Source organism: Odontesthes bonariensis, chromosome 5, assembly GCF_027942865.1.
Source record: "Odontesthes bonariensis isolate fOdoBon6 chromosome 5, fOdoBon6.hap1, whole genome shotgun sequence".
Classification (NCBI taxonomy): Eukaryota; Metazoa; Chordata; class Actinopteri; order Atheriniformes; family Atherinopsidae; genus Odontesthes; species Odontesthes bonariensis.
In genome coordinates this window covers 18849932-18875379 of record NC_134510.1, presented here as the reverse complement: position 1 = coordinate 18875379, position 25448 = coordinate 18849932, and the positions used below count along the sequence as shown (strand labels likewise).

Sequence of the window (25448 nt, the reverse complement as noted above, 5' to 3'; positions counted from 1 at the left end):
TTCCCAAACGTGTCTGGAACATTTCATTTTTTTAGCTTTAGACGTGCGTTTTTTTATTATTAAAAGAAAACTCATGGTATCACAACCTCGGTGGGTCCCTACGAGTACGTGTTTGTTTTCCCATCCTTGTCTCTCAAATAGAGCCTGAAGTCGCCTGGTTGCTCCCATATTAGTGTCCCATAACAGCCTCTCCTTTACATTGTAAGACTACATTGGAATTGAGACTCATGTGCCTATTGTCTGCATTCAGCTTTTAGGTTCAGTCAAGTGCTCTTTTTATTCCAATGCAATTCCCCACACATGGATGAGGATGCCTCCGCCATTTTTTTTTTTAATAGCATTTTCTCTGTTATGAACCGTTCAAGCGGTGAATACAGCTCATTTACAGTAATGCAATATTTATTACACATTGAACTGACTGTTTTTACAAGACAAATTTCATCTCTTTCACTGCACTGGGCATGTGTGTCAGGCATCTTTTAAAAAAGGCCGTAATCTGAAAGCCTTGCATTTCCTGACTTGCTTTTACAAGGCCCACGTTGACAGTTGAGCAGCGTCCTAACTCCGACGTACCCGAAGACCATGCGAGCTTGCCATAAACTAGCCGCGTTATAGGTGTGTATGGATCGGTCACCAGCTTGCCTGTATCCTGTTAAACCCAGCTCAAATGAGAATGCCTTTATTAAACACATAGGTGATAAATTTGCAAAACTGAAAACACGTCTGTATGTTTTCTTTTCTTTTGTATGCTTGTATCTCCAGATCACATCTATCTCAGCCTCGTTGTTGCTGTTAAAGTCTAAAAGAAGTTGGATCGGAAATAGTGTTTCAAAACATTTGCAACTTGTCTTTAGTCCAGTTGTGTATCGTCCTGAATGTCACTTCTAAAAACTCCCTTCTTTTAGATAATTTTATGGATTAAGCAAGCAATTTCCTCTCTGTTTCCCTCTGTGTTTTTATGTTTTTCCTTCCTTTATGTGGACATCAACTCTTTCCATCCTATGAGGCACAAAAGCAGGTGATGGGGGTTGACGTCAGATAAAGTGAGAGATCATCGGGGGATTCGGGCTGCTGTACCTCTCAAACCCCATCTTCATTTTCTTTTTGTTTGCTGTTGTCATCCGTTCTCTCTCCCATCTCCCCAGATGGTGATGAAGACATGCTTGTGGATATACTGTTTCTTCCTCCTTCACACTGGGCTTGTTTCTTCCTCTTTATTGAATTATTTCAGAACTGTTCAGAAAAGATATTTCTGACAAATGAAGACTGACGATATCGTTAATTTATGTGGTCCTATATACTATATTAACAAATTGAAAATATATATAAACAAACAAACAAAAAAAAGAATAGAAAATGTATTATGGGAACATAATAGGTGAAAAGTAAACGTTCTGCCAAAACATCTGGTGACAAAAAATGACAGTTTTTGGTATTAAAATGAAATCTTTAGTCAGCCTTAATTCATTTTATGTTTGCAAATGCAATATGATGAAGCACAGCATCCAGCTGCTTCACTTTTAACTAACCACTGATTGTATCCTCGATTTTCATTAAAATTTAGATAAAGCTATTAGTTGTTGGTATCCCCAAACAATAACATTCAAGTAAACCTCTTTGAAATGGATTTGATCGGAAATATTATAATGGAAGCCAGATATTGGTCTATGTGTTACATGTTCAGTCAGACATTAAGATGATAATTAAGATGATAATATGCCTACAGTTAGGTGGTTTCTAGACTGTCGAAGTGTGTGTTTGTCTTTGCGTAATGGGCTTCTGTAGTGAACTCACTGGATACCAGTCGGTTTCTAACATTTTACTGATTACAACGTTTTGCCTATGTCTCCCTGCTTTTTGTCATTGCTAACATTAACTGGCTCCCTATAGAGACTCACCTGCACCTTTTTCCGCCCTTTACATGCTTATAAAGACGTTCCTCTGACAGCTGCCTGTCAGTCACTCATCACTTTTCTGCCTCGTCCCTGTTCTCTGAAAAAAAACCCTGTTTTTATGTTAAAACTTTCATTCATTTTTGTTTGTCTGCACTTGGATCCCATAGGCCTGGATGAAGCTTCTATTTTATGTTTTACTGTTTCAATTTTGACAGCTATTTTTGTTAGAGTTAGGGTTAGGGTTTCGCTGTCGCGGCCACACGGAGCCGGCGTTCCCACTACCCCAAAACGATAGTTTTTGAGAACGGGTTCCAGAGTGGGAAAGTTTGAAAACGAGGTCGTTTCGTTTCCATTATTACAGCGAAAACGTTTTTGCGTCAGTCAAACGTTGACGCTGTGAGACTTCTCTATTGTCTCACAGCGTGGCGTGTGTACATGCATCGTTTCATCGTTTTCATCCGTTTTCGTCTGGACCTGAGTCTTTACCGCAGCGTTGCCGTGTGGTTGCAAGAATTTTCGTACCCGTTTAAAAAAAAAACCTCGTTTCGTTTCCGTGTAGCCGTAGCCTTATTCGCATAGGAAAGGCTGCACTCTTCATCAGATTGACAAGGGGGTTTCCATACGTATTTGTTATTCTGTGCTCTCAGTCAGTGGAGATGCATTTCCTGCTGCTGCTCCAACAAAACACACGTTTACACATATACATGTACATATAAATATATATATATATATATGTGTGTGTAGATTGAACACTGAATAAAACATTAAACAAATAAACACACTGTAGATCTCCCAGTTCATCAAAAACAAGTCGTAATAGCAATTGTGAAATGGAAATTACATCCAATGTTGAGATTGCATTATTTATTTGGTAGATGTTTGGAAGTGGAAAATATGTGAAGGAGCAATTTAAAACATTTGCTCATTCCTCCTCACATTTACACACATGCACACCTCGATTCACATCTTAATTACTGAGGCTTGATGGGTACTTAACCTTGCCCCTTGCTGCTTATGCTAATACGGAGAGGTCAGGGGTGTGCTGAGTGCCTGGCTCGCTGTCAAATCAACCAGAAACGACTGTCGGAGTGCAGATGAGAGGGTGAGGGAGACAAAGGAGCAAGGACAAGCCAAATATGGGAAAGGGAGAGGAGGGTAAGGGTAGAGAAAGTAGATGTAACTGAACTACATTGGTCCTGTCAGGCGGTGTTATTATCAACTGATTTTGTTTAAAAAAAGAAAAAAGATGCTTAAATCAAACCAAGCTAAATCGAATGCACATATTTTCCGCTCTGTAACAAAAAGTTCTTCACTACTCCTTCCAGTATGACCTCATCCTTTAAGCAACATGTTTGTTAAGGAACATATGGCTGGCTCTGTGTGTGTGCGTGCGTGTGTGTGTGTATAATGAGCTCATCCTCTCCCCCACTATGGAGCTGAAGCTGTATCTGTATAGGGCTGAGGATGCTGAGCAGCAGGGAGAGTCATTGAGAGGACACACACACACACACACACACACACACACACACACACAGTTGTTGGTGTGTTTAAGATGTTTCTCTACATCAACATATTCAATTCTTTTGTTTAATTACTTGTGCGATAGTAACACCATTGCTGCGAATTAAAAAAAAAAAAAAAAAAAAATTATTATTTTTTTTAGGTAGTTTACTTTCAGTGGAAATACAACAACAATCTTTTTAAGAGGAGAATGCAACTTAAATACCTCTTATGACTTCATGAAAATGTTTTAGATATTTTTATAATAAAAAAAGGGACATTTTTAGATGTTAAACAATAAAGAGCAAGTTTGCTTAATGACATTTTCCATTGTAGTCAAATTCATCTGATGATGCCATTAAATTTCAGGTCCTGACATTTTTTTATAAAGACGGCCATAATCCTCAAAGGAAGGCATTCTCTTTCACTTCGTGTTTTGCTGTGAGAAAGTTGAAGAGGCTTTTATGTAGGTCATCCACTCGGGTCCATCTGATGCCTAGAGTTATTTTAATGTCACATTCCAAGCATGGGGCTTCTCGAAGTCAACCTGATCAATTCGGTTGGACATTTAGTCCGGTCTAATTTGACTGATTCACTGTGTCCACTCAGCTGGTAAAAACAAGCATGTACAGCGCAGCACTCCTTGCCATACATGCCACAGAGGCTATGCATGTATGCATAGACCTTGGAAACACTGTTGCCATCACCAGCCGTGACCAGTAGAATGCGCACGGTATAGTTCATGCCCGATGCAGGCGTGCGGTCTTGAGGCTGTGGAGTGCAGTAACAAAGAGTTAACGGAGGGTCTTAGAGATTTTAGGGCGAGATTCCAAGGAAATCAAGGACAACGCATCACACTCACACATGTACACCCCCCCCCCCCCCCCTCTGCTCCACACACACACTCCATGCCGTCTGATCTTGGGGGACATCTGCTCTGGTCTGGGTCACTGGTAGCGAGTGCTCGGTCGGACTCAAAAGTATCACCACGGCAAATGAGTCGCATTATCCCATTCCATGTCATCCCACCGAGGAACTGTGCGTGATGTGATTGGCCTGCTCCCCCCCGGGGGCGCTTAGGCGACGACTCATGCGCTGTCTGCTTACTCGCTGTGTCAGCCATGGCTGTGAGTGTATGGGCAGGAAGTGAGACGCACATTAAAAGAACATTTGGCGCATTTTGGCTCGAGACCGTGTCAATTATGCAGGCACACCCCTACTGTGGGTGTCTGAATGTGTTTGAATGCTTGAGTCATCCTAGCAAACGGTACGGGGTGATGAAGGCACTGTTAGCAGATACAGTAGAAAAGTTTAAACAAGACTCTTATGTTAACAGTAAATAAGGGCTATTTATACTCCAGAATTTGGGCATCTGTCTGTCCATTGCTCTCTCTGGCATGAGATGAAATGCCGCTCTGAGTGTTTGAATATGTCTGTCTCAGACCTTAAGCTGTAAGCCTGTCGGGTATATATTGCTCGATCATAGTAGGGATCACAGCAGATCTATAAAAGTGCAGTCATTTAGCAGAATGTGGCATTTTATCCAACATTTTTTATCTTCAGTGATTTGTTGGTCTTGTTTTTCTTGAGTCGCGTTGATTCCTACTTTAAGGAATTCTTTTGGAAGTGTGTGTAAGAACAAGAAGACGTCTACATACAGTGTTAAAACCGGACTCTTTCCCTTACAATGCAAATATTGTATATCAGACTTAAATTAAGCCAATAAAGCTGATTCTGATTTAAACAACCACGAATGGAATACTCATTAAAGACTGATTTGCGGCTTCACCCTTTCCACTTAGTCTCTTTGGCTTTCATCCATCCCTTCATTTCTCACTGATGTGACAGTGTAAGCTGGCTTTGAATGAAGTTGTCTGCCTTAACATTTCCCTTCCCTACACACTGTGTTCTTCCGAACAACCCCATCCACCTCCATCCCTACCTCTCTTTGTTTTGCTGAAGAATACCAACAGTGTGAATTAAAACGCAACTGACAGTTTGCATCCAGCTTCATTGCTGCTCCACAGTCCTCCTCCCACAATTCCACCCTCACTTACATGCCTACCCCCTTCTATCCTTCCCTCCCACTCCAGCTGTCAGGAGGCTTCATTATTAAAGATTTATGGCAGAGTCTGGGCAGCTTCTCCAAAAGCTTTTGTCAGACAGACCGCCTGTCTCAAATCTCTCTACCACTAACTGAAGGTGACATAAAGACTTGCAAAGATTCTGCACTCGCACATTTTCCATCCGCATACGTCTTTTTAATTCAGATCCTTTAGATTATGGCAAATTAGATTTGGGACACATCTTTTGATTTCCAATAATAATTGTGAGATTTATTACCAATGCATACTGGTATTTATTACAACTATATCAGGACATAGCACAATGCTAAACGATTACAGAACATCATGTACCAGAAATAATTTCCATTTACACCAGTTATTTCAGTTCATTACATCAGTTTGACACCAAATTCTTAACTTAAGGTTTAAATGCTAATGTGGCCTCGATCAGTAAATGGGTTTGTAGAAACTGAATGGTTTTTATCCATACACAGACTTAATATAAAATCTGAATATAAGGCTATACAGTGGATCTGAATTCAAAAGCAATATGGAAACTAATGCATGTTCTTATATAGCTTGAAAGGGCGACTGCTCAGATTGCTTTAAAGTTGTTTTTTTCCCCAGTAACTCTGCAAGAAGTCTATGAAAAAAAAATAACCTGACTTCTAACACGATTTATTACTGCAGTCATCATTTTCTGAATGAGTTAATTGCCCCGTTTGCTTGTCTTCTTCAATGCAGCAGCATGAACCTTATATTGGAAATTGTTCTCATTAAGAGTAAAATAGACTTTACAGCTTTGACATGTGATATCCTCAGATTTCAGTCAGATCCGTCCTCATATTTTCCTCTTCAATATTGTTGTTGTTTGTGTTTAAAGAATGAGGAATTCACAGAATTCAGGAATTTACAGTACAGAAACGGAAAGAGGAGTAGTAAAGAATTTGGAGTTGGATTTAATTAGTTACTGGATGCGAAAAGGCTGAACTCTTGGTAAAGCATTTGGCTTAATTGGTTCATGTTTTGGCGTTTCAAGCCCATCAAAGCATTTTTTTTTTACTTCGGAGAACATAATAATGGTTACTGAAAATTGGAATTGGAATAGGTCATCTTTAGACATTTTACTGGGAAGTTATTATTTTACATGCACACAGACGTTCAATGGGCCAAAACCATTGTAATTCAAAGTTAACCTAATGTGTATTCCTTGGCCCTTATTTTGCTTGTTCTACCGTTGGCGCCAAAACAGCCACATACTAATATTAATCTCATCGTCTCATTTGTCTGTGCAGAAAAGCCCAGGATCAGCAGAAAAAGGTGGTCGTAGCAGGTTGTGTTCCCCAGGCTCAGCCACGGATGGACTACCTCAAAGGCCTCAGCATTATTGGGGTATGTATACATCGTGCACTCTATGTCTTTGTACATTCACTTACTTCCATGAAACTTTGGGTAATAGGTGAGTGTTCATACAGCGTGTTCACCGTGTTTGCTTGTGCCCTGGAGCTACATTTGAGGAGTATTCGCACACAAACCCAACACACTGTCTTATTCGAATTGCCCTCTGCTGTGGGTAAGAGTGCATTACTTAACCAACTGATGCTAACTGAAACAATAACTTCATGTCACAGAACATAAATTTAAAACGGCCTTAACTCTCATCATGAATAATAAACTTGAGAGGCGATTGGAGTTTGTTTTGACAACTGAACACTGCCAACCTTCCTTGTTGTTGAGCAGCAGGAAGGGCTCTGTTGCTGCAGAGATTTTTCGTCAGTGTGGCTCCTGAAAGGCCATGTGCGAAGTTGAACCATCTTTTTTTGGTGCAGAACATTCAAACATTCAAAAATATTTGTTATTTTTAGGTCCAAGAATAACAGCTAAACATTAATTTTGAGAGACATATTGAAAAATGGACTGAAGAACCCCCACATCTGCCCCAAATATTTCTGTTTGATTAATCGTCTCAGCCTGTTGTGCAGCAGTAATAAGAAGCTCCTTACATTCAGTAGAGTACATCTCTTAAGTAATGATAAAACATTACCGGTTGTTGCACAGACTAAATTTTCTGTGAGGAAACCCCCCAACATAAATGAATTCTCTTGTGAACAAGTTGCTGCTTTGTAGTCGAGGACACTCTAGATAATGCTAATATTAGATGAGAGGTGCTAACTGAGAATGCGGTTCTATTAAAACAGCTATTGTTTGAAATCAAAACTGGATTTACTGATGGGAATCTGTCTGTGGCAAACAGAGGAACTTGGACTGCAGGCAGAGGGACACAGAGAATTGCTGTAGACCAAAATAGACTTTTAAATCATGATACACAAAGACAACTTTAGCCTCAATGCAGTCTCAATGTTACAACATCCTTTACTATAAATATCCTTAGTCTGATGAGGTAAACATGCCATTCCGTATCATTACACTCAAATGGTATGTATATACAGTATAATTTAATTTAGATAAACAGGCTTGTGAGTATAATAGCTTTCAGGATGGGGCATAAACAGCTACAATGTTAACTGCTGCCGATCCTGTCATTGTCACAAGTCAATTGGTTTATGCATTAATGCATGTTCAAACACACACACACACACACACACACACACACACACACACACACACACACACACACACACATCCTTGTACTCCTATCTTATACTTGTGTGAGCTTTTTACAAATCTGAACCTTTCCTTATCCTAACCCAAGGTTAAGTTTTAACACACTGGTCACTAGAAAGATGTTGGACCCAACAAGTGTGATGGGCCCTGGGTTTTTGCTGTAAAGTATGGCCATTCTTGCAGACCGAGTGAAGGATGCATAAACAGACTAAAATTTTAAGAGGCGAGGGCAGAGTTATATGTGAATTCACATACTCTCCCTGCACTCCCCTGGTAGTTACAATCAGCCATATAATGACAGTGGCAGTTGGTGGGTTATGCAAATTAGATGCAAATAAAGAGTTGAAAATTTGTGTATAGTGATTGCACTAACGGCTGAATAAGGGATGTAGTTAAATTGGTGCTTCCTTTTGAATTCATTCTATTTAATTGACCTTTTGTGTGTCAGTTTCTTTGTGTGCTTTTGTGTTTTCCTATTTGAATTTGCTGTGAAATGAATGGCAGTGTAGCTTGTGGAAGGTACACAGGCAGTCACGCAAGCCTGCAGTGTTTCGCCTCTCTGAGCTGGACTTGTCACATCCTGTATCTGACACACATCACACACTGCCATTTACACTCACACACAGAGCTTAACCAATTTAGTCAGAAGAGATTACTGACCAAGTAATCGGAGGATCACAATGGAGTTGGCAATGTTAAACACATGAGATGCCACACATCAGTGCTCAGAACACAGGATGTCTGGCTTTTGGTGAGCTGTACAGATGAAAGTGTAAGCCCAGTTTCCATGTTTTATCCCAACATTAAAAAATACATGGACCTCACATTACTGTGAGAGCACAAATCGAGAACTCACTTGGGGGAAAAAAAAAAACATGATTGGGTATCAGGCTATCTTAGAATGTAAAGAAAAAAAAATACCAAAAAGGTTTTGCTTTTGCTTTGCCAACAAGCATCTTAGCAGTTAACTCTGGATGAAAGGTCAACCGATTCGTCAGTTTGCTTACACAGCACATATGGGGGCATTTTATCAGTGGATGGCTACAGATGGCTAATCAGCTACTATCTGATACTGATTTCTTAATCTCAATGTATATTTACTCAAATGCTTTTATTCAACACACATAATGTGCTTTTTATTAATAAAAGGCTAAACACTCGCCCAGATAAATTGCTTGGTAAACATATGTGTGTTTAGCTACAGTGATGAAGCAATCTCTGCATCTCTTCTGTTATGGCTGTCATGTAGTCCTTCTTGTGTCCCTATCACATACACATTGTAGCTGTGGTTAAGGTATTTTACTTAGCAGCAGTACAGTGAACCACTAACTTAGAGTAATATTTTTTTATAGATTTCTCACATAATGCCTAGCAGCTCATTTGTCTTGAAACTTAATTTGTTTTATAATTGCCAAGCAACCAACACATTTTCATCATTTAGTTCAATTATTTTATTTTATTTTAGTTCTCATTCATTTCTCTTTTCATTTTCCTTGCTCTCAAAATGTTAACATCTATTGAAGTTTGACTAGAATTGTATTAAGAGATTGTTTGTGTTTAAATAAAAGTCATCTAAAACAGTTTTATTATCAAATTATTCAGATTAAAAGGTTGTTCGTTATACCTTGGCATTATTAAAGAAGACATATGATGCCCTTTTTGAAGCTGAACCCAATCCTCTGAGGTCCTAATGAAATATATGTAGCATGCGCTTTAGTCAAATATCACTGACTACAACATTTGTCTTTTACACTATGAATTTGCAGCTCTTTTAATACCTATTGGTTTTATGAAACCAGTCATGGAGTGACCATCTTGACTCCATTCCACCCTCTTCTGTGGGTTGTGTCTAAAGTGAGATCAATCTAGTGGCTTTGAGCTGCAGTGAAAATGTAATCCCTGAAGCACCTTAATACCTTGTATATTTGGGAGAGCATGCATTAAATAGCTGGTGAGCTAACACTAGCAAACAGATTATCACACAATAAACTGATAGAAAAATACTTTACTAGGAGTTTTATTCCTGAACCTATGTCTGCAGTTGAGCCACAGGCAGCTGGTATTAATTCCTGTTGTTGGCACAGTTGTTGTGATTCATATGTTGAACTGGGCAGGGTTTGTAAAACACAGCATCGCAGATAGGAAGTCACATGCCAGCCAGCTGACATCTTAATATGGCAGTTAAAAATCCTATTATTCCATACATGCTGGGTTTCGCTGTTGGTCTGTTCCTACATTTGAAATTTTTTAGTGGCTAAAATCAAGAATATTTTTTTTTAAATGCTTGTGGGTGTCAAATTTGGGACAAATTTGAAATATGAATTTCAAACTTTCGAATGCCAGAATGAAAATTAGAAGTCATATTTTATTATCAGGACATCAAGTGTTAAGCTAAGTACCAGTGGAGTATTACTTGGTAATTTCTTAAGTGACTTATTCTCTGCTGATGAGAAAACCATGCAAAACACAAGCACAAAAGAGCTTTAAGCTTCTGAGTGAGGCACAGCAAATGTGGCACAATTCGTACTCGAGGTTGGGTGTTTCTAAAGATGAGGAGGCTGGATATTTCTTTTCTGAGCTGGAAGTGTTATTAGAAATTAACTACAAATCTGAATGGTTGACTGAATGTTTCAAACCTCTGGGGTCCTAGAGAAAGTGCTGGGGTTGTGTTTTGCATTATTATATTTTTTTTAAGCACAAAACACATGTTTGTTTTCTTGACATGCCCCTTCAATGCATTTGACATTTGACAGAGATACCGGCTGCTCTTGCAAATCCTGTTTTCAAATCACGTCTTTGATTGTGTATTTCATACAAGTGAAAGAGATGTGTGGGATATCAGCTGATCAATTGGCTACCTGCTTCTACCAGCTCCAAACTATTGTTGACATATCAGCCAATAGATATTCTCTATTGGTTGACCTCTACTCACAAGAGTCATTCTGTTCCTCCGCTTGTTATTACTGAAGCTTCTTAGGTAGGTTATTGATCATTTTTGGAAATGTCTGTGTGTGCTTGGTGCAGAGCTGCCTGGCTAATTAATATCCCCAGCACCTAATTATTTGGAAATCAGGAACAGCGATACAAAAAATGATTTATAATAGAATTAACCTTGTAATTAACAAAATTAGTTCTTTTGGTGCGTTAATCTTGTGGATGTCGGTTGAATTTTTAACTTAATTTCTTTCATTTCTGACTCATACAGCGCTCTATGAATGCACAGCAGGATTTTAAAACGGCCAGTGTTGAAAAGGGAGATCTGAATTGGTTTGCAAAATGTGAGCATTAGCAGATCCTTACCGTAAGAAGGGACACCTGCTGCTGCTCTGAATGGATCCAAAATTGCTTTAGTATTACAAGGAAAAAAGGTTTTATATCAGTGTGTAACATGCGTGCAACCGCTGCCTGCAAAGCACAGTGTGCAGCCCCGTCAGTGTGTTTGAAAGAAGGGTTTGCTGGGTAATGGACCTGAAGGCATTAAGAGCCATGGCAAGGGTGAGATCACAAACTTCTGAGAACAGAGAAAGTGAGAGAATAAGAGCTGGGACGGATACTGGGGGAAATGAAAGGGAAATCATTTCAGGGGGAAAAAATTATATAATTTTTTTTTCTCTCACCTCTTTAGTTCTCAGGGGATGTCTTTCTTTTTCATTCATTCTTTCTCCACATCACATTATTTATCAAGAATGGTAGACTAGTCAAATCAAGGCTTTTCTCTATGAAATATTCTCTCTCTCTCTCTCTTTTCTTTTTAAATTTAACTCAACCCTCTTGTAGCCTCATTGTATTTCTTATCTTATCTTGTCATCATCCTATCATCTTGATTTGAACAAAATTCTTATTTAGTTCTTTAATGATCTCATGCGTTGCTGTATCATTACCGACGTGACCATTTTTTTTCTGCCACCATCTCTACCTCTCTGCTCCTCGGCTCACATCCATCCCTTCTATAGTGTCTGTCAATACATACCCAACAATGTGTCGCGCCTATGTACATACATAATCAGTGGCATTTAGGAAATCCATATAACTTAAACCTAACTGCAGAAAGCTCACTGTGATTTTATTGTTTTTCTCTTGTTTGTCTTTTCACTTTTTGCACGCTGCCTTAGTGTATATTTACATGCCCGCCGCGTCTAAACTTGGATCAGTAGAAGTGTGTTGGCTCGTTGTCGATATCTTGTGTTTGACTGTGTGGACTTGGTTTGTCAGCATCAATAAACTTCTCCCATGCGTCTCCGTCTGTATTTCAGGTCCAACAGATTGATCGAGTGGTGGAAGTAGTGGATGAGGCTGTTAAAGGTATTTCAGCCTGCGAGGACGCACACACACACACACACACACACACACACACACACACACACACACGCACACATGCATACACACACTATGTATTTGATTGAGTGTGTGAGCAGCAACGCATTGATCAAGGAAAGAGTGAATGGATAAATGAGTCCTCTGTTAGGAAGGGGAATTAAGTTTTTGCGCTTCACCTTCATATGAATTATTTTTTAATAAAGGAGTCTGTCTTCTGATTAGGAGAACACAAGGGCAACGAGTGACTTGACTGTCAAGAGTCAGAGTACAGCAAATAGCTTTAATGTCGTCCTTAATTGCCCTATATTCTCGAATTTTCCAGACATTTTCAATCACATGGATCAGAGTCATTGTCAGTGAAAAGATTGTATCTGTTGTATTATTCGAAGAGATGCTTTAAGTTGATATTAAAAAATACCGCAGAGGTACTTAATTTACTGTTTTTTCATGGTTTAAGTTTACAACAACAATAGTCATAGTCATTTTTCTGCTTTGATAAAGATTAATAGTACGAATGCATTTCAAATCCAACTCATTGGGCTGCTGTTGGATCCCGTCTCGTCTTCCCGCTTATTAAGTGGTCTTCCCTGTCTGTGAAGCTCACTCACAGACTCACATGGCAGTGATTAGGTCATCCATTTAAATGGTTTGTGAACCACTGCACTTAACTGTTTAATGAAGGTCAGAGAGAGTTTACAATGTGAGAGTCCAGTCAAGCTGTCATGTACCCCCAGCTGTTCCCTAATACAGAACAGATTGAGTTTACACTGCTTGTGTGAGTCCATGAGTAACCAGTTTGCACTGCAGGCCTCATTCTAATGAAGGACAGCTGAACTAAGGCTTAATTTTACAATGTGCCATCAACTCACAATTGCCTGGATATACTCACGTGCACATTCACATGTACACACGGCAACTTTTTTCCCCCTCCATTTCTTCTCTATGATTTGTGTTTTCTTCTCTTTTTTTGTGTCTACATCTCTTTCACTCTTAGCATCTTTTGATCTTTTCTCTTTCTTTTTTTTTTTGTCTCCCTATGCCTCCTAACTACCCCATTCCCTCCCTTTCTCCTCCCGCCGTCGCCCCCTCCACAGAAACCAATTTCCCCAGTATCATTACAGTTCTTTATGACCTCGTATAAACTGAGAGCTGTTATTTTGTCTCGAAGGCTCGGGCATAAACCTTTTTAAGCAAGGGGATTTGCCTTACATAATGGCTACTAAAATACTTACTTCAATGAACTGCTAATAGTGGCAGGTCTTTGTTGTGCCAAAACTGCTCACAGGTTTGTTTTCCACATGACTTAGAGCACAGAGTATACTTTTATGCCGTGTGACTGTCTTCTGTTTAGGGCCCAGTTTATCTCGGAGTTTACATCTGTCAGTTTATACAAATTCCTGACTACTGTATAACTGCTTTTAATTATGCTGCATCTGTGATACGAAGTTCAAGTTATTACCTTTTGTAAAGGACAGGGCATGTTGTTATCCTTTAACGTTACCTCTGGCTGGCTTATTGAGTGTGCAATCACTTCATTTAGACAGATGCACACATTTCAGTTTCTGCTGCTTGGTCTTGTTTTGCTTACCTTTTCACACTTTTAGTGATTTGGTGTTTGGTTTTGTTACCGTGGTCACAAGCTTGCACAGTTGAATGATTTATTTTTTTTTTTTTTAAGGCAAGCCAGATGCAGTTTTATATCAGTAACTGCACATTTATCTGTGTTTTGTTTTCCCCTTAATGCCGATTCTCCAGTCAATCAGAATTTATGGGATCGGGGGTTGCTAAAAAGGCTAATCAGAAGAGCTAATGGTTATTATTTGTAAGAGGAGAGGAGAGAGGCACCATCTCAAACCATCTCGTGCACAGAACTGGAGTTAAGTCAAGTAACTAGTGCTCTTTTTGGAGCGGTTGAGGCTTCATATGCAGGTCGGATCACACACGCTCAAGTATAAGATCTAAACAAAAACCTAGCGCTCACTTGATAATGTCAGCACAGCAAACTGTGAGCAGATGTCCGCAGAAAAGCAACTTTACAGTACAGCAAAGATGACTTCACTGGAGTTGTCTACAAGCCCTTGTGTTACCACGAGTTTAATAAATGTTTCCAAATGAGTGTTAATCCAATCCAATCCAAACGAGCAACGGGCAGACATGGAGCCTACATCTGACAGCCAGGTAGTTTCTTCCGAACACAGCCAACCTTTTTCCCCCCCGAGTGTTTATGTGTGTGTGAGCATTCCCCCCCCCCTTTTTTTTTTCTTTTTACTTTTTGCTGGACGGCTTGCCGCCTCATGCTTTGACGATCTGGTGCTTTGGGACTCTTGGCCTTGACTCTTGTTGTCAAATCATAGATACCTTTTCATCTCTCCATTGAATTCTTCTCATATAATCTTATTAAAAGCAGTGCATCAGTTAATAAAGTTGCTCGATAAAGGCTTTGAATATCAGAATCGGCTGTTCCTGTTCCCAGTGAAAACTAAGTTTTTTTTTTTTGTTTGTTTTGTTTTTTTTTACAAGGGCAACGCTGGTTTTGAGGTATAAAACGAATACAAATAAATGTTGACATTTTTACTCAACAAAAGATGTGTTCATGCCCCGCACAAAGGCGAGAAAAAACACATTTACTCTTGGTCTGATCTTCCAAGTAACTTGTACATTTTTTTCCTGACTGTTGCAACGTCTTTTCCTTCTTTATTAGCCTTCTAATATTGATGTTCTTCTCTCTGAGAGGGATAGCCTTGGAAGATTCCTTTCACCTCATATTCTTTCATCCTTTAAAAGCATTTTAGATTGAGTGTTTGCGAGTCACATAGAAACGGGGCAGCGGAGGTTAGACGGGCTAATATATGGATGTAGCTACAGATCAGGGGCTATATGGGACCCATACACCCTTATGATCCTTATTTCCCCTGTATAAACAAACTGTTTGGCTGTACCGGCGCTGGAGTATGGGTGTGTGGCTGAAGTATGGATGTGTGGCTGGACAGGTAAGAAGAAAGCAGAAACGAAGAACATGCATCAGGAGACAGAAAGTTAACAAAGTTTTTAATGCTCAGGATGTGATCTAAGGAAGATATTTTGATTTTTTTTTTTTTTTTTTACATCAAACATCAAAAGCTTCATGTGTGACTTTCTGTGGGAACGTTTCTATTATCAGCATTTTAGCATTCTACATTAAGACGCATCATGGAACATGTGTTATCAACGTGTTCATCAAGTGATACGTCAAACAAAAGCAATCTGACTGACATTAACAGAAAAAATAAACAGCTTTTTTCCCCCAGCGACAGCCATATATATATAAATTGTTATATTGAAAGAATATTTTACACCCCTCATCTGCCATCTGTGTCCCCACCCCCCGAAGTCCTGCCCCACTGCTTTACAATCGAACCAGAGAGCACAAGACCAACCACTTATGAGACATCAGATACAGGTCAACAGGTCATCCTTTTAGCTCTCTACCTCTCCCACCCAACCATCCATCTGGCTCTCCTGTACATCTTTCATCTTTTATTTTTTTCTATCATCGCTCATGTATCTTTCCATCCATCTATCCTTCCCCTTACCCTCGTCTCTTTTTCTCAATCATGTTTTAAAAGGCAATTATGAGAGGAAAGAAGAACATTCTCTTGGTTTGTATCTATTTACCAAGAGGAGGGGACAAAAAAAGATGGATTGGAAAAACTATAGGAGGGAAAGAAGAAGGACAGTGTGTGAGGTCTGCCTCTTTGTGGAGTTGCTCATCACAGCAGTTGGACTTTCTTAACTTTGTAATTGAGATGACAAATAGTGAAGCTTGCTTTGCTGTTGTTCAGGAACTCATGTAAGCTCTCTTATTTTATTCCTGCACCCTGAAATTTAATTTGGGTTTGGGTACATTCCTGGAGTGACTCCATACCGGTACTGAGATTATTTCTAGGCTTCTTCTGCGGTTACCACGACAGGGATCCTGTTCAGCTTTGGAGGGGGAAAAAAAACGAAAAGAATACACGGGGAATGGCAATTTCTTCGTTGTATTAGAATGGACAGCCTCATAATTTTGAGAAACATCTAGAACTCCGGCAACATACAGTATAAGTAATTGTTTTCTCCTGACAAATCTCTCTATGTAATTATGTATTTTGTACCAATATGTTGGAACAGGTTTTCTCTTAACTACCCTCATAAATGTTACACAGTGAAACTTTAACCTAGTAACCCCTCAAGCGCCATCTGTTTATGTGTAACAGGTATATGCTTAAGTTGTATCAGTTCTGACTGAGTTGATAAAAGGCTGAAACGATCCATCGACAGATAAAACAGTTGCCACAGAATAAAGAATGGTAAAACATGCAACAGTTTTTTGGGTCCTTGTTTCTTGACCTCAGGCAGACGCGGAGATATTGAGGAGCCAAATGTGCTCAAAGTCCCAGCTGTTTTCCACGGGGGAAGCTTTCTCATTTCCTTGCTTGTTCTGGGATATTAAGACAAGTCACGCCTCACCGACTGGCTTTTTGTGCTCCTCTGGGGCAGATTGTCATTTTTATCTACCAATTGATAACCATGCTTCATGCCCTGATCCCACCTTCCCAGGAGATCCTCGTAAAGCGGATGAAAACAGAAAGACAATTCCATCCCTCAGCACCTCCATCTCACACGGCTGCAGCTGGTAGCCTATTGGATGGTTCAAGATGAGAGACTTTTGCAAACCATTTCCGCTTAGCAAAAGCCGGACATTATTAAATATAAGACTCAACTGTTGACATTTAAAAAAAAAAACAACAACAAATTACCGTGTTAGTCCAACCAAAACCAGACGAGTCTGATCTTAAAGTCCGATTGAATCGAAGCTTTCATAGTCAGATTAACAGACCCAGATAATGCGTTTGGGGTTTGAATCACTCCTACATGTGTGTGCTGAACTAGGCTCAAATAGTCCTAATTGTTCCTCACGTTTTCCAAAGTTTCATCTTTTCTGAGAAACAAGTGCGGCGTAACTGTAGATCGATTTAGGGTGCTGCTATAGATTGGGCATTAATCATAAGCAGCCGATATTTGTCCTGCAGGATTTTGCTGGTGGTCACTAAAAAGCCTGATCAGAAGGGGCAATGATGATAATAACAATGATAATTATTCTGTTTTGCGTTGTCTTGGTGGGGGAGTTTTGAAAAGTGGATATGTTGTGAGGTGATATTTGTTGGTTGTGTCCCAGGTCACTCGGTTCGCCTGCTGGGTCAGAAGAAAGACGGACGCCGGAGACTTGGAGGAGCTAGACTGGACCTGCCTAAGATCAGGAAGAACCCTCTCATTGAAATCATCTCCATTAACACCGGGTAGGACACAGACACTCAAGCAGAGAACGCAGCTCATAAAATTTTCAGCTTTACCTGAATTCAATTCTGCTGCCTCCCTGCCGTTACGGTTGACCGTGTGTGCATGTTGCCCTCCCTCACTCTCTCCCCTCTTTGCTTCTAATTTGATCCGGTCATAGGTGTGCTTTGGATTTGTGTAGTCTGCAGCTATGTTCATGCGCATATGGAGCTTTTGGCCAACATAAATCAACTTTAACAGAGAGCCAACAAGTGCCAGTACTTTTTCAAGGCTCTATTTGGCTCCTAAAACGAACCTGTTCCAGTGAAGCTTTGTCCATCATAGCTGTTATTCTGCCTCGTGTGCAGCAGGCACCTCTGCTCCATGTCATTTTGATTACCATGCAGATCAACGGTTAGCTTGTAAGTCCCATTTTATAGTGTAGATAGAAATATAAATGTAGATTAATCTTATAGATTTTCTGGATGGATAGAGAGGTCAGCATTTCACGTGTTCAGATGCACAAGCACAGACACATTCCCTGTTATAGCCACATTTTTATTGGTTAATTTCTCGTTGCTTACAGAAATACATCTCTCCCGTAGCCCATGGCTGTATTCTCAGCGGGGTAGTTCAAAATGGTTACGACACACTAATTCCGCTGTGCTCGGACCTGTACTGATGATAATCCATCAGTCATCGTATTGCATGTGTCTGTACATTAGTGGCTCGACTCACAAAACAAGCAGGCAAATAGCTTCTAGACAAAGTTCTAAGTTTATCTTCACTATAAAAGAAAGAAACTAAATGTCACGATTAGCTTTCTTTTTCCACTTTTACAGTGATATAAATAAGCTTGTTGGACATCTTTGGATATACAATAAAGTGACAAGAGAAAGCGGTGACCCAGTCGGTTTAACCACCATTTCTCAGATAGATTCAGCACAGAATTGAGCTTTTTTTATAGAAAAAAAGACAAAACAAAACCACAAAATGTAGCTATACGAAGTTATTGGCTTACTACTTTTGTTATTATTTATTGTAGAATAGCTAAATACTCATGTTGTCACTAAAATGTGGGTAACTAAGAAAGCCTCTTGATGTTTTTTGTTTCCCGAAGCCACTTGGACCTGTAGTTTTGCCATTCTTCCACGTGCTCAAGCTTTTAAAGAAATCTGCTTTTTTTTCGTCAGGTCCCTTCAGGGGTTTTCAAAGTGATTTTGATGAGGACTCATTACAAGACAATTTCAAAAGGTCCATCCTTTCCTCCTCCGTCATTATTTGGCGATATTAGATGTTTGACTCAGCTACCTGTCCTGCTCAAAGACACAAACTCTTTGCCTCTGAGCTAGTTTTTCTGAAACTAAGGCTACATATTTCTCTTTGAAGTACCATAGTAATTGTTTTTAGATGTCACGATTCCTTTGATAATCCCAGTTAGTGCTTTCAGTTCCAGAAGTGTGCAAACCTCCACCAAGTGTAACCTCAGTTTTTTCAAGGAAAAACAAAGATTGTGGCTTGTCCTTGATCATTCACACATGAAGACTCTTTGGAACTTTCTTTCAGTTGCGCTCCGGCCACGACGCCCGGCTTGGTCCAATGTTTGCTGTGTATTTACCACAGACTTCTCTCACTGACTTTATCCATAGCGCTTCAGTCTTAAAGCATCTTTTCATTTTAGTGAAACGTCTTAATAACATTACAAGTAATAACAACTACGAGTGCCTCGTAGCCTTTGGAAAGACTTTGAACTTTTAATGACAATATTCGGATTTTATATAACTGTTTAGTTTGCGTTTGCTTTTGGATGTATTTTGGAATTTTTGACAAAAAATCAGGGGTGCTAATAATTCAACCAAACTCTGTGTTGTGGTATGTGTGTGTCTGTGCTCATGTTAGTCTGGCCAATTTCCCTCCAGCAGGAGGTCTGCTTTTGATTCAATTGTTCTCGCCGCATTTTTCCCCCCTCTTTTCTTTTAAAATTTTTTTTTTTATATCAAAGATTCAGATAAATCGCCTTGTTTTTACTCTTTTACACTGGAAGCTTTGTAGTAGAACAGTGGATTACAGGTATAATTGACTGGAGGAATCCTCTGTTCTCCCAAAAATAACCCCACTGTTACTAAAAAACTCCAGGCTTGATGTTGGCTTTTCTTTAAGATGGTCAATAGCTGCTGCCACTAATTTGATACGGCCTTCCTAATTTAAGGAAATTAGAGGGAATGTGTCCTTTAAAGGTTCTATTTTTAGATAATCTGTTTTTATTATGTCCCTCTGTGGTAGCGATGACATCATTGGTGACATTTGCCAGCTGTAGAAACAGAGAGATCCTTGTGTGTCACGCAGGGACTCGCACACACAGCATCACTTGTAGCTTTAATCCAGACTCTTCCTGCGTCAAATAGAAAATATGAAACCACTCAGTTTTCTTTGTGTGTGTGGCCTTTGATGCCTCCAGTTTGTTACCAATTTGTTTTTTTTTGTGATGAGCACGTGGATTCAGTTAAGCTGCCTTCCCCTCTCTCTTCTCTCATGTTTCCTTGCTAAATGTCAAGTTTATGTCATCCTCAGATTAGAGTTCATCCACCACAGGATGTTCTCAGATCCTTAAGAAGTCTTCAAACGCAAAACATTTTGATGGCAGAAAAAGGGCAACAGGTTGTGATGCAGTTGAATAGATACCTGTATTTTTTATTTTTTTCACTGCCACCGTAACGTTAGATTCTTTCCAGAGATGTGTGCAGCTAAAGATGCGGAAGGTTTCTCATGTCCCATAACAGACTGGTTAAACTACTCGGAACAAGTATTTGATGGATGTTTCAAACCAGTGAGGTAGAAACTGGTATGGATGATACCTTGTAAAAGCACTCTGGAAGCAATGGCCATTTTTCATTACATGCTGTAGCGTGACTTGAAGTTTTTTTCTTCTTTTTCCATTTGTTACCATTGTAGCTAATACCTTTAGGGTGAAACTTTAGGTTTTTCTTATTTTTTCCGATGCTCCCACAGCCGATTTTCCTAGCAAGCCAAGCCAACCTTTAATTGTGACGTGAAAACTCCAGATTTTTGCTCTTCAAAGTCAGAAATGAACGATTTAATGAAATCACATCTGTGGGGACGGGTTGCCAAGCATAAGACATGAATATCCCATCTGTGCGCAAGGATCCCAAACGCATAAATTGTGATTCCCGAGAGCATCTCTATAAACCAACAGCAACTATTTACGCTCTTTTTCATCTGCTGTGGTGCACGGTTTCAAACACTTTTGTACCAAAAGCCAGACATGCACTCACCCCACACAATAAACAATTTACACACACACATACTGGGTAGTTTTGTGTCCAGTGTTATGCACGGTGCCACCATGTTGAACAGCTCATTCTGCAAAGAAACTATTAAAAAGAATAGATATCGATGTGCTCAGTTCCGAGGATCTCGTTACAGTTAAACAAGCCAATTGGAAATTGGTCACATCCTTTCCTTTTTGTTCTTTGACTTTGACTTTTGATTTTTTTGTTTGAAGCTAAAACGTTCAGAAACACATTGCTGAGTTCAGCAACACTCATCGTTGTAGATGAGCACCTCACAGCTGAGAATGGTTCAGTTCGATGTAAGGAAAACGGCTCTTTGATATCCCAGGTTTCCCACCCATCAGTTTAGTAGCTTTCTCAGCATTTGGATGAGGAGGAAAGGAAGTAAAAGAAAAAAAGCTCTACAATATTTTGTGGCTTTTACCTTTTTCAACCGTCCACCTTCATGCCTCTTTGAAGTCGACGCGGTTTCTCGAACCCTTCGGACACATTTTGGCGATAGGCAGCGATCGTCTCAATATTAATACGCTTAAGTGAAATCCATCTTTTGCCAGTCTTTCCAATTATTCCGCCCACGGCCTGCATATGACAGATGAACCCTCTTTATTACCCCGTTCACTTAATGAGTGCAGATCCTCACAACAGCCTGCCGTAGTGTCTCACCTGGGATTACCCTCGAAAATTTAATTTTGGGTTCAAATTGATTCACAATATTAGTTTCATTAAGTTGCATATTAATTTCATTTGCACCTATTAAATCCAAATTAAATTGGCTTTTTTTTTCTACTAAGGTAATTTCATCCCCATCAGAAAAAACATTTAACTTAGTCAAGCCCAGGCCTTAAATAGCCCCCCGGCTTTGTAATAAAGGGACATTGTCAGGTTTTTCCTGGGCCATTAGTACTTTAGTCATTTTAAGTTGTTAATATGAATGGAAAGAAAAGAGGAATATACTTTGAAGATTCACTCCATTAGAAGCGTGCTACAATGATACTGTTGTGAGCAGTGGTTGTCAAGAGATTTGTTTAGAAATGCATTTCTTTTTCTTTCATTAAAATGCTTTTGTTCTCTCTCAAACACAGAGCATATTCTATATGTACGGACATGAAAAGCAAATATCACATGATTTGTCAAAGACGATGCATTCAATTTTTTATACACAATCTAAATGAATTCTTTATGCGCATGTTTTAAGATGCTGTGAAGGAAACGGCTCTAGTACAAGAAATGTGTGTGTTTGATGCATAAAACGGGGCTTTTCGGTAAGATTCTTGAAGCACTGGAGAGGATTTAGTTAATGTTGGAATGAGAAGAGTAAAGGAACGCCAGCCTACTTTTGCCTCTGATGCTGGCTCTATATCTTAAGCAAAGCAAATTTAAATCCAACTTTAGAAATGTCTCTTCATGGCAAACTTGCATCAGGCTCCATTTCATCAGCTGGTTTTAGTGGGACTCAAATAGGCTGCGCTGCGTTGCTGACGGGTTCAATAAAAACAGTCGTAACAAACAGCAAATTAGTCACGAACAGGAGACGGAAGGAAAGCACAAATATAACCAGCCGTCTTGCTCATATATGACCATATGAGTCCATGTGAAATTTTTTTAAGCCGAGTATGCTGTGTTTGTTCTTTCATTTCTGCAGGTTTTTGCTTTGATGTGATGGAGGCAGAACCGTCCCATCACAGCAGTGATAGCAGAGGGAGTGCAGTGGAAGTTTTTCTTTCCCAAATAGAGCAGAATAGATGCCCGTTTTATTCAGAGAATGCTTGCAATTTCAGATTGTAAATGTGAATTTTATTCATATTTCTACCCAGTGGCGTTTATCAACCGAAAAAAGAAACAGCCAAACCTAGGAAGCTCTGTTTCGACTCGCAGTTTTAGCAGACTTCATACCAAGAAAGCCTGTGCGTGCATGTGTGTGTTTTGCCTTAGGCTACACCAGCAGTTCATTCTGCTTCTTTGTGTGTTTTATGTGTGTGTGTGTGTGTGTGTGTGTGTGCGTCAGACTGTCCTCAGGCATACAGTGTTATTAGTGAGAGTGCGAGTCCTTTTGTTAAAAGAATCAGTGGTCCCACTTCAGCATCAGAGACGAGGAATTTACAACCTCCCAGTCAGGGGGCGTCATTAAAATGGTGTTTATTTGTTGCCGTGTCTGTTAAACCTAACAGTGTGAACCTTTATCATTAGAGCCGAGGCATTAAAAGAAGAGGAGAGAAAAAAAAAGCTTCTTTCGTTGCACTGTTACAGCTCGTTACATTTCATTAGCTCTTCCCCCGTTCTCTATTCAGTTGCATTTTTGGCACCCTAATCTTTGTCAGTGTTATTGCAATGTGCTGAAGTCAGGTGTTACTGATCTTCAGCTATGACCCCAGACCAGTAACGGTCTTCATCAGCTGTTTTGCGACAGGCAGGTAGAAGGCAAGGATACAGGGGGCTGCTTGTTTCTCTTAAAGGAGAACTGCGGTATTTTCAACATTAGGCCTCTTTTCTGAGTTGTCTGCAATGTTTTAGAACCCCCCTCACCGCTTTTTTGATGTTTACTGCTGTCTCCGGTATTTGCCTAATTTTGATTCATCTCAACCTGCTTCAGAACGGCAAGTCACATGCATGTCCAAAAAGGTCCGTAAAAGCACCATAAACATCTGTTTTCAAAATCATCAACTCACTGGAGTGGTTACTGGTGTGCACTGGTAATCCATATCAAATTTTGTTGCGAAAAGTTGCTTCTGTCGTGTTTTATTTGACATTTTGTACTGGATGTTCGTTGATATTACTCCGCCACCGCTAAGAAAATAGTTTGAGCATGAACGAGCTGCCAAATAAAACACGACAGTGTAACATCAAAAAAGTGGTGAGGGGGGTTCTAAAACATTGCAGACAACTCAGAAAAGAGGCTTAATGTTGAAAATATCGCAGTTCCCCTTTAAATGTTTGAATGATTGAAGAAATACTATCAGGTTGCACAAAGCCATGACCTGGCAGCAAATACCTTGCAGTATATAATTTAAATGTGAATTAATGTAAATGGATGTCCTTGTGTTAAACCGCCTGCGAGTAATACTCAATCATGCAAGGAGCAAATATTTTAAAATGATTTGACCAAAGCTGTTTCGTTTGCCTTTGGAATATGAATTTTCTTAGATGTGCCACGCCACTTCTGGGCTAATTTCTTTCTTTAGTTACCTTCTGCACATCGTCCTTCAGACGCTCGCAGTGTTGAGCTTGGAAAGGGTTGACAAATGGAGATGCTGACATCTCATGAATAGTGGCAAACATTGAAGGATTTGATTTCAATAGGCTTGGTTTTCATTACAGGAGAAGGGAAATTTCTTGCTCTTTGAGGCTTCACCTATGCAGAGAGTATAATGGATAACCTTGGAGCCCAAACAACATTTTATTCTTTTTTCTGTGCTCTGCTTCCTCTATTCGATTCACCTAATTTTGTTTTTTCACCTCTGACACTCATGTGAAAATATTTATCCATCTCACAGAAACATAATTCAGTGTTGCCATTGTTGCGTGATATTTTTCAACAGGGATATCTTTCCGTCCATTTGAGGGGAAACGAACAAACAAAAAGAACAAAGAAATTCCCATGCTGACACTCTGAAATAATCAATAATCGAAATGGGAAGAGAAGAAATTTCTGAGCAGACGTAGCGAGACGACAAAATAGAGTTGTTTCGCAATTCGGTATAGCATAGGCTAAGAAAAGTTAGCCGATCGTAGGAAAAACTGGTTTGTAGGCGCTATTGTTATGATTTCAGAAAACCTCAAAAACCTCTTTTTGTTGTTCACACTTGGATGGTGCAAATGCAGAAGAAAAAGATTTGAAAGGTGCTGCTAATCAAATGCATTTGATTAACTGATCATCAGCAAGTGTGTCCACCTTCTTACAAAAGCTGAAGTGACAATTTGCTTAAATTCAGCCGTGTGTTGGCACAATGCCAAGGAGGAAAGACATCTGCAATGATCTTAGAGAAGCAATTGTTGCTGCCCATCAATCTGTGGAAAGGTTATAAGGCCATTTCCAAATCCTTTGGAGTGCATCATACTGCAGCGAGCAGGATGATTCACAAGTGGAAAACTTTCAAGGCAGTTGGCACTCTCCCCAAAAGTGGACGTCCCAGCAAGGTCACCCCGAGGTCAGACCGTGTAATTCTCACTGCAAAGAAGAAGAAAAAAACAAACTGCAGGCCTCAGGAGGCACGTTAAATGTTAAACCTCATGACTGTATCAGTAGAGAAAGACTGCACAACCGTGGCTTGTTTGGAAGGGCTGCCAGCAGAAATCATCTTCTCTCTTAACAGAAGACGGCAGCGCAGCTTAGGTTTGCAAAACTGTTAGCGTTTGTGCTAATATTCTGAGATTGTTTTAGTTATTTATTTATTTGCCAAAATTGGGGTCAGGAAATAGAGCAACGATCCCAAGTACACCGG

The 25448-nt window shown here is 39.7% G+C and overlaps 1 protein-coding gene across 1 annotated transcript in view; it reads left to right on the top strand.

The window, feature by feature from the left end:
* Window positions 1–25448, top strand: part of cdkal1 (CDK5 regulatory subunit associated protein 1-like 1) — a 224029-nt gene that overhangs the window by 59591 nt on the left and 138990 nt on the right. Inside the window, exons 5-7 of the mRNA XM_075465108.1 lie at window positions 6757–6853; window positions 12340–12388; window positions 17601–17721. Coding sequence (XP_075321223.1) covers window positions 6757–6853; window positions 12340–12388; window positions 17601–17721 — 267 coding nt within the window. The remainder of the gene's footprint in view (window positions 1–6756; window positions 6854–12339; window positions 12389–17600; window positions 17722–25448) is intronic.